This window comes from Equus asinus, chromosome 2 (assembly GCF_041296235.1).
Source record: "Equus asinus isolate D_3611 breed Donkey chromosome 2, EquAss-T2T_v2, whole genome shotgun sequence".
Lineage (NCBI taxonomy): Eukaryota > Metazoa > Chordata > Mammalia > Perissodactyla > Equidae > Equus > Equus asinus.
The window spans coordinates 29,807,383-29,817,274 of record NC_091791.1 but is presented as its reverse complement, the minus strand read 5'-3'; the positions used below and the strand labels follow the sequence as shown (position 1 = coordinate 29,817,274).

General features: G+C 42.5%; 1 protein-coding gene across 7 annotated transcripts in view; it reads right to left on the bottom strand.

The window, feature by feature from the left end:
• Positions 1–6,489: 6,489 nt before the first annotated feature.
• ERLIN1 (ER lipid raft associated 1) overlaps positions 6,490–9,892 on the bottom strand; it is a 34,632-nt gene continuing 31,229 nt past the window's right edge. For all 7 annotated transcript variants that reach the window (XM_014865655.3, XM_044752656.2, XM_070485385.1 and 4 more), the window contains one exon: positions 6,490–8,774. In XM_014865655.3, the coding sequence (XP_014721141.1) occupies positions 8,553–8,774 (222 nt within the window). In that variant the 3' untranslated portion in view covers positions 6,490–8,552. The remainder of the gene's footprint in view (positions 8,775–9,892) is intronic.

Sequence of the window (9,892 nt, the reverse complement as noted above, 5' to 3'; positions counted from 1 at the left end):
TTTGAAATATTTGAAAAGTTAGAACCATAATGTTTTGAATGTTGAAAGCAAGTGAATAAATAGAATGCGTTGGTAAACATACCAGGGAAGGGCGGTTTTATAACTACCTAATCATATTATTCCCCTGCTTAAAAATCTTGAAAGCTTTTGCTTTTTAATAGACTTTTTCTTTTATTATTAAGACAATGTTTTTAGAGTAGTTTTAGGTTCACAGTAAAATTGAGTGGAAGGTACAGAGTTCCATACGCTCCCCGTCGCCCACCATCGAGATTGCACAGCAGAGTGGTATGTTTGTCACAAGCGATGAACCAATGACACATCACTACGATCCAAGTCCACAGGTGACATTACTGTTCACTCCTGGTGTTGTTTTAACAAATGTGTAATGTCATATATCCACCATTATAGTATCATTCAGAGTGTTTCCACCGCCCTAACAGTGCCCTGTGCCATGCCTATTCATCCCTCCTTCCCTCTAACCTCTGGCAACCACTGATCTTTTAACTGTCGCCATAGTTTTTTTTGTTTTTTTTTTTAATTAATTTATTTTTTTTTTAAAGATTTTATTTTTTCCTTTTTCTCCCCAAAGCCCCCCGGTACATAGTTGTGTATTCTTCGTTGTGGGTTCCTCTAGTTGTGGCATGTGGGACGCTGCCTCAGCGTGGTCTGACGAGCAGTGCCATGTCCGCACCCAGGATTCGAACCGACGAAACACTGGGCCGCCTGCAGCGGAGCGCGCGAACTTAACCACTCGGCCACGGGGCCAGCCCTGTCGCCATAGTTTTGCCTTTTCCCGAACGTTATAGAGTTGGACTCATACAGTATGTAGGCTTTTCAAATTGGCTTTTTTCACTTAGTGATATGCATTTAAGTTTTCTCCATACTTCTTCTTGGCTTGCCAGCTCATTTCTTTTTAGAACTGAATTACATTCCATTGTCTGGATGTACCACAGTTTACTCATCCATTCACCTACTGAAGGACATCTTGGTTGCTTCCAAGTTTGAGCAAATATGAATAAAGCTGCTATAAACATCTGTGTGCAGGTTTTTGTGTGGGCATAAGTTTTCACTTATGTGAGCAAATACCAAGGAGTGCAATTACTGGATCATATGGCAAGAGTATGTTTAGTTTTGTAAGACAAAACTGTCTTGCAAAGGCGGCTATACCATTTTGCATTCCAGTCAGCAACGAATGAGAGTTCCTGTTGCTCCACATCCTCACGAGCATTTGGTGTTGTCAGAGTTCTGGATTTTGGCCATTCTAATAGGTGTATGGTGGTATCTCATTGTTGCTTTAATTTGCATTGCTTTGATGACGTATGATGTGGAACATTTTTCCATTTGCCACCATATACCATCTTTCGTGAGGTGTCTGCTAAGGTCTTTGGCTCATTGTGTGTGTGTGAGGAAGATTGGCCCTGAGCTAACATCTGTTGCTAATCTTCCTCTTTTTGCTTGAGGAAGATTGTCACGGACCTAAGATCTGTACCAATCTTCCTCTACTTTGTGTGGGATGCTGCCACAACGTGGCTGGATGAGTGGTGCTAGTTCTGTGCCTCGGATCCGAACCTGCGAAGCCTGGGCCGCCCAAGCGAAGCACGAACTTAACCACTATGCCACTAGGCCGGCCCCTTTAGCTTTTTAATTGCGTTGTTTATTTTTCCTATTGTTAAGCTTTAAGAGTCTTTTGTATATTTGGATAACAATCCTTTATCAGCTGTGTCTTTTGTAAATATTTTCTCGCAGTCTGTGGTTTGTCTTTTTATTCTCTTGACATTGTCTTTGCAGAGCAGAAAAATTTAATTTTAATGAAGTTCAGCTTATCAATTCTCTCATAGGTTGTGCGTTTGGTGTTGTATCTAAAAACTCATCCGGGTTTTCTCCTCTGTTAGCTTCTAGGAGTTTTATAGTTTTGCGTTTTGCATTTAGGTCTATGATCCACTATGAGTTAATATTTGTGAAGGGTGTAAGGGCTGTGTCTAGATTCATTTTTTTGCATGTGGATGTCCCATTGTTCTACTATTATTTGATGAAAGGACTATCTTTTCTCCATTGTATTGCCTTTGCTCCTTCGTCAAAGATCAGTTGACTATATTTATGTGGGTCTATTTCTGGGCTATTTTGTCCCACTGATATGTTTGTCTATTCTGTTGCCAATACCACACTGTCTCGATTACTGTAGTTTTATATTAAGTCTTGAAGTAAGGTCATGTCAGTCCTCCAACTTCGTTCTTCTCCTTTACTATTGTGTTGGCTATTCTGGATCTTTTGCCTCTCCACATACACTTCAGAATCAGTGTGTCAATATCCACAAAATAACTTGTTGGGATTTTGATTGGGATTGCATTGGACCTATAGATCAAGTTGGAACGAAGTAACATGTTGACAATATTGAGTCTTCCTATCCGTGTACATGGAATTTCTCTCCATTTATTTAGTTGATTTCTTTCATCAAAGTTTTGCATTTTTTTCTCATATAGATCTTGTACATATTTTGTTAGATTTATACCTAAGTATTTCATGTTTTTGGGTGGTAATATAAATGGTATTGTGTTTTTAATTTTAAATTCTGAAAGGTCTTGCTCAAAAGATTTGTTTCTAGCCTTTGGGAAAAAAGTTACTGATATGTAACAAGACTTAAAGATCCACTATGATGTCCCTCTACTTTTCCCTCTCTTGATACCTACCTCACCAGTCTCATCTTTTGGTGCTCCCATTCTTACTAATAATGTTGTGCCTATATTAAGCTTTGTTCCATTCCTAGAATGTTCTTGGACTGAGGTCTTCACACTATCTCCCAAGACTTTGTTCTTTCATAACAGCTTTATTAAGATATAATTCACATACCACACAATTCACCCTTTTAAGTATACGGTTCAGTTTGTGTGGACATGTTTTAACTCTTTTGGGTAGATACCTAAAAGTGGAATTGCTGGGTTATATGGTAACTCTATGTTTAACATTTTGAGGAACTGTCAAAATGTATTCCAAAGTGGCTGCATCATTTTACATTCCTACTGGCAATGTCTGAGGATTCCAATTTCTCCATATCCTTGCCAACACTTACTGTCTGTCTTTGTCATAGCCGTTCTCATGGGTATAAGTGATATCTCATTGTGGTTTTGATTGGCATTTCCCTAATGACTAATGATATTGAACATCTTTCATGTTCTTCTTGGCCATTTCTATATCGTCTCTGAAGAAATGTCTATTGAGATCTTTTGTCTATTTTAAAATTGGGCTTTCTTTGTATTGTTGTTATCCCCTGATCTTTAATAGCTAGCACACTTTCTCACTCTTTATTTTCCCCTTCTTTTTTTACACACTCCTAGCACTACATTTCTCCCATTATATAGTCTTATTATAGTTGGAATTCTTTGATTAAGGCCACCTGCTCATGAGACTGTTGATTCTAAGAGAGCAGGGACTACACCTGTCATATTCACTATTGTTTTGTTCACTGTTGGTCCAATACTTTACACGTTAGGTTTCCTGGAATGTTTGTTGAATTGTATTTATTTGATGTTCACGTTGTTTCTCCTGTTGTGTCAGGAGGGTTGCTGTCTCGACTTAAAAGGTTTTAGGAGTCACATTCTCTGACCATTTGTGCTCCTGTCTCCCCCTGGTTGAGGGTTGTCCCTGGGGATATTAATTCTTGTGCATATCTGAGTTGAGCACACGTGCAGAATGACTGCAGCTTCCATAGCATGCCAGGATCCCTGCAGGGAAAAACAACATGTGAAGTGTACGCACAGCACTGTTGAGGCAAGGGACCCAGGGAACTGCATTTTAAAATGCAATAGCACCTGGTGCTCCCACTACCTGGAACACATTCCACCATCACCATCACTCTCTTCATCTGGCTGGCTGCCTCCCGCCCATCCTTAAAAATTTGGCTCAGATCTGACGTTGCCTCCTAGAAACCACCAGGACTGGGCTGACCCTCATTTGTGCCCCTCGGGCCACAGTCCACTCTGCTGTGGTACTTACCACGCTATTATACTTGCCTATTATTTGCTATATCACCCCACCCTCCACATAAGGCTATAAGCCTTTTCATTGCCTCAGCAACTAGCACATACTGGCTGCCCAATAAATATAGGAAGAAAGGAAGATAAAAAAATAGATGGTGTCTTAGTCTGCTTGGGCTTCCATAACAAAATACCATAAACTGTGTGTTTTAAACATTTCTCTCAGTTTTGGAGGCTGGGAAGACCAAGAACAAGGTACTAGCAGATTCGGTGCCTGGCGGGGGGGCCCTCTTCCTGCTTTGCAGATGCCTGCCTTCTTGCTGGGTCCTCACATGGCTGAGGCATCTTTCTCATGTCTCTTCTTCTAAGGGCACTGATTCCATTCACGAGGGCTCCATCCTCATGACCTAATTACTTTCCAAAGGCCTCACCTCCAAATACCACCACACTGGGGATTAGGACTTCAACATACGAACTTTAGAGGGATACATTTAGTTTGCAGCTGATGGAAAGTAGAAAAATGAATAAAAAGAGAAAATAGGAAAAAAAGAAGGAAAGAAAGGTACTAACTCCAAAAAACATGCTAAGGAAAACAAGTAAAATGTGATTCTGAGTTATGGTCCATGTAATAATGGAAACTCGGAGTGAGCAATGAATTAACAGTAATTTAGTTCTAAATGCTTATACAAAGATAAGAGACCAGGAGAAAGCTGAGAAGCTGGCCCAGTTTGTTGAGATATTCCGGGAAGGCTGTGGTTGAGGTTTAAAATCCAACTAGCTTAGCTCATAGCTGCTGAAGACATAATTCAGTGTTTTATGATGCACTTGTATGTATCAGGCACTGTGCCCACTCTCCACTGCAGGAACTTAGTCTACTCAGAGAGACATACATTGACTCCTACAGACTAGGTGAACTAACGCACCCCAACAATGACCACACACAGAGCATTAGGTGCATAAACGTATCTTGCGGAACTCCCTGAAGAGCCCTGCAAGGATGCGTCAACAGGTTCAGAGACGTTAGGTAACTTTCCACGGTTACACATTAAGTCCTGACATGGACATTCCAGTCTAACTTCTCTGTCCTTTTTCCCTCCACTACTCACTTACCTGCTTTTCACATGCATCCTTTTGTTCTTTCATGTAAAAAAACTGACCAACTCACATGGGCTGGGCACCGGCAGGCATGAGCAGTAGATACCACCCCAGAGGAGAGCAGTTACACTGCCTGACCCCAAAGCGCTGAACGTTTGTGAGAACAGACATCAGGCAGGTAATGTGAGGTGTGTGGAGTGTTACAAAGGGAGAAACGTGGGGTGCTGACCTGAGCAAACAGTTCAGGGTGACCTCACTGAGGAGGTGAAGACTCATTAGGAGTTAGCAAAGGGAATTTGGAGCTATAAGCGAGGGAAAGCGAGCCAGGCAGATGGAACAGTACATGCAAAGAAACAGAGAAGGTACATTGAAGGACCTGCACTGGAGAGGTCAGTGAGGGCCAGATCACGAAGGGCCTTCTACGTACACACTTTGGACTTAATCCTAAAGCAATTAGAAGCCACAACTTCTAATTCACAAAATTCCTTCCCCACAGCAAGAAGCAGAAATCACCTAATCCTAAATCATTTATTTAGGTCTTGGTGAGGAAGATTAACCCTGAGCTATCATCTGTTGCCAATCCTCCTCTTTTTGCTTGAGGAAGATTGTCCCTTAGCTAACGTCTGTGCCAATCTTCCGCTATTTGGTATGTGGGACACCACCACAGCATGGCTTCATGAAAAGCATGTAGGTCCATGCCTCAGATCCCGCTGAAGTGGAGCATGTGAACTTAACCACTAGGCCACTGGGTCAGCCCCTAAATTATTTCATTTTAATACCTACCAAAATCCTACAGGATAATTGGTTTGAATGAGCTAAATTTCCCTGGCCTGCAGCAGCAGATGTAGGATACTATGGGATTGGATCCCAAGGAACCTGAGTAAAGGGCTGCTTCCCCAAAACTCCCAATTATCAGGCCCTGCTGCCCCGACATCACTGTGAAATCATCCCCAGGATAGAACGATGAGAGCTTGGGAAGAGCAGATCCAACTCCGGCTCTTGGGCTAACATCTGAATCAGTGAAGGCAGTTACATCATAGCATTCGTTGTCAGTTCTAATTTATACAATTTGTCCTTGCTCTGCCTTGGGATAACCGCCTCCCTCCTTCCTCAGGCTAAGTATTTCAGCTCTCAGGCCGTCTTCAGCAGGCACAATGCCCCATTCGCTCCCTTCCCTCCTCTGCAGCTGGCTACATCCCAAAGAAGCAGAACGTCCCTTGTTAAATTCTGAGAGTCAGGAAAGAGTGGGAACCCTGCTTTTAAAATTCTTATACCGAGGAGGCAGTATTCTGGGAAGTGTATGAGGAAAGCCTCTATAGTTATGTTAAACTAAATGAACTGGCTGCCTAGTTGAAATGGGCACGAGTCTTAGGAGCATGGTAAAACAACAGAAAAGAACAGAGACATATGGAAAAAACAGAAATCACTGATAGTAAAATAATTTTATTTAGCTTCTTTTTTAAAAAAAGGTAGCATTTCACATATAAATTTAGACCTCAAGATTACAGTGTATATTTGCCAAAAGGAACATCCCTGAAGGAGGGACAGACTTAGAGCTCGAGAGAGCACAGGGAAGCACACTCCGTGGGGAGTTTAACTGGAAGTACTTTCTTTAAAACGTCACAACACTATTTCCTTGCTTCTCAACTCTGCCACCAGGGCCTGTGGCTTCTAAGAAAACTCACATCCATCACTTTGGGGCAACAGCTTTTAGCTCATGGGAATAGGAAACATCTCTAGGAATGAAAGCACAAAGGTCAATGATCCAGGTTCCCATAATAATCATTATTTATCTGCAGCAACAATATGACAGGTGAAGAGTTGATTTTTATAGTTCAGAAGTTCTTCTCAGGAGGGCTGGAGAACACAAAATTCATTCATAAAGAGAATGTAAATCATTAAATGAGTAAAAATGAAAAAATGATTCTCTTGATATTACAAATGCCTCTACAGTATAAGGCCCAAGGAAAAGACCCACCCAAATCTGGGATTTCTTTCCCATATAAAGTATTTGGCACAATCTACAAGCTGTCATGAGACTGACCGGACTGACAGTCGGCTGAAAGGTTTCTGGAAGTGGTCCCATGACTCCTCTGTCTGGCTTGAACATAGTGTGTTGAAAAGGGGTCTTAACAAGCTGCACAAACTCAGGCTTAACTATGGGGCACACTGTTTCAGCAGAGTTAATCTCAAGGGAAAAAAGGTCCAGAGGAAACAGGTCTCCCACAGCCATAGGCTAACTCTGTCATCCTCTCAGGGAAGATTAAATCCACTGGCTGCTCAGGAACTCAGTGGAATCCTATCTCCCAGGGAAGATAAAAGTTGGAGAACAACTTTGATTTCAGCATCTCAGGGCCAGGAGAGAAGGAGACAAAGATGACATAGGATGCTTTCTAAGTTACTCTTAAGAATGTAGGCTCCTGGTGAACAATATCAAGGAGAATCAGTGTGCTAGTAACCAAGGCAGCCCTAGCATTTGGCCCTCAGGCAGAGGTACTGGGGCAAATGAATGTACCCCAAATCCAGTTTTAAAAATAAAAACTTCCTGCAGTTATGATACAATACTGTGCAGTAAACAGCAAGGAATTGTATGCTGCTCCTATTTCTGGTTAAAGCCCTGTCCTGCTCTTGGCCAGCCAGAGCTCAGAGGTGACATGAGCTGTCTGTGGCTAAAAACCAGGCATCTTAGTCACACACGGCCTGGGGCAGTGACACAGACAGTCATCACCCAATGGAAGGGCATGCAGGGCCCTAGAGCTTTGGTTCAAAGCAGAGGTTTCATCTCATCCAAAACTTCAAACCAAGCTCTATCTCTGAGCCTTCTAATGCAAAAAACTAGTGATTAGGAATCTCTGGTTGGGTGGCAAGGTGCATGTCCCAGTAGGCCACCAACTCCACTGTAGGAAAAACAAAAAGGTGCAATCATATCAAGTAAAGGGTTGCTCAAGTGGCAGATCATTTCCTGGGGAACTTCAGTGGACTGGATGCTAATCACACAGATGAACGCTGGCATTGGACCCCAAGAGAGAGCCTGGGTCCCAGGTGTAATCAGTCTTCTTTATACTTACCACATCCTGGATGTCTTCTCTCTGGCCTCCCATCTCTTGAATGGTTGAGCACACATTTCCCCGGGGACCAGTGTAAACATTATTCAATAGATCTCAGCTTAGAAAAACACAGCTTGTTATGTATTTAGTGTTTAACATTCCAGTGCAGGCAGTATCTTAGCATCAGACTTTCCCTCATTCATGAGGACCAGTTTCAGAAGGAACACAGGATACTTGATCAAACTGCGGCTGAAAAGACCATTTGAGAGCCAGACAGCTGGCTCTATCCTGCAAACAGCTGATAAACCAGGACTATCACAGGAGAGGCAGAACAGACGGAGCACGAGTTCTCTGTAAATCTGAAGAGTCGTATAACCATTGTTCCCACTTAACCCCTTGGGCCACGTCTTGATATGGGAGAACGTTTCCACCTCTTGCATCAACCTGTGCTCTCCTTGTTCTGGATGGTGCTCTCTCCAGAGGATTCAAGAGCCTCCTTAGAGGGGAGAGAGCTTTTTCTTGCAGTCCTAACATCTGAATATTTCAAAGCACAAGAGGAGTCCACGAACATGCTAGGGATGTTGCTGCCAAAGTAGATCTTACTGTTGGAAGCAATGGCCTGGTACCTTTTGAGCTCCAGATATTCCGGGGTCAATTTGTGCTGTGTGGGGGCAAACAAGAGCAAAGGGATCAAGACACTTTGGTGCAATAGTCATCTCTGTTTCTTTACACGTATTTTCCCTATTGCTCTCCTGAATAGCATTACTCAACTCTGAATCATTGCCAGTGACCCTCTCTCATTTGGAAGTGTGGCTATCACATTAACCGCTATATTCCAGACTTGAAGTTCGTTCAACAAGCACCTGTCTTAAAGAAGGAGCAGCTGTTCATTTTTCAATAAAAAAAGGATTGGGGAGGGGGGTTTTGGGGAACAATAAATGATAACTCACTAAGTAATGATAATAACTAACATTTCTATAGTGACTTGGGGCTTATAGTTTCCCACATGCTTTCTCATTTCATCTAGCTGAATGCAACCTGGAATCAGCCTGGAACTTCTGCTGGTTCTCTTGAGAGGTGAGCAGGTCAATGGATGAAAGCGGCAGAGGTTCGAAGGAAGGGCCCCGGCTATAACCTTATAATCAACCATCTGTGATTCTGCTCTTCTTGACCACATTCTAGAACTGGAAAAGATCTCAAGACATCACCTGGTGTGGTCTCTTGCTTCTACCCAGAAGCTGGATGTTTAAACTGTTTGTGATGGACACATGTTTGTCAGTCATCAGATCTCTCAACCTGTTACAGGGTTTTGTTTGTTTAAATCATGATGCCAAGACATACTCAACCAAAATCTCTTTGGGTTTGATTAAAACTCACCTCCAATGTTCCCCGGAATACACTCCTCCATAAGCCCCTCAGAACCTTCCTTAGTGTCCTCTCCTCATCTCAAGTCCCAGCATCTCCTCCAGGCAAAAGCCCATCTCGTCTTTGCAGCCCTCTGCTATCTTTCACTCCCTGGACCCACCCTCTCCAGGTGATTCATACCCTCTGCTGAAACACTGCCATCAAATCTGGTAACAGTGCATGACCAAATTACTTCCTAAAGCCTTATTAATATAGCTTAATATCTGAAGAGCATTTTTCAAAATGGCATAAAACTACTTGCCCCTTTCAGCATAAGGCAGACCTCGATGACAAAGTCTTGACACTTATGCCTAGCCAGCTTCTCCCATGACAGACCTGGATTGCTAATTTTGTAAAGTGCAATTTCTCATCTTG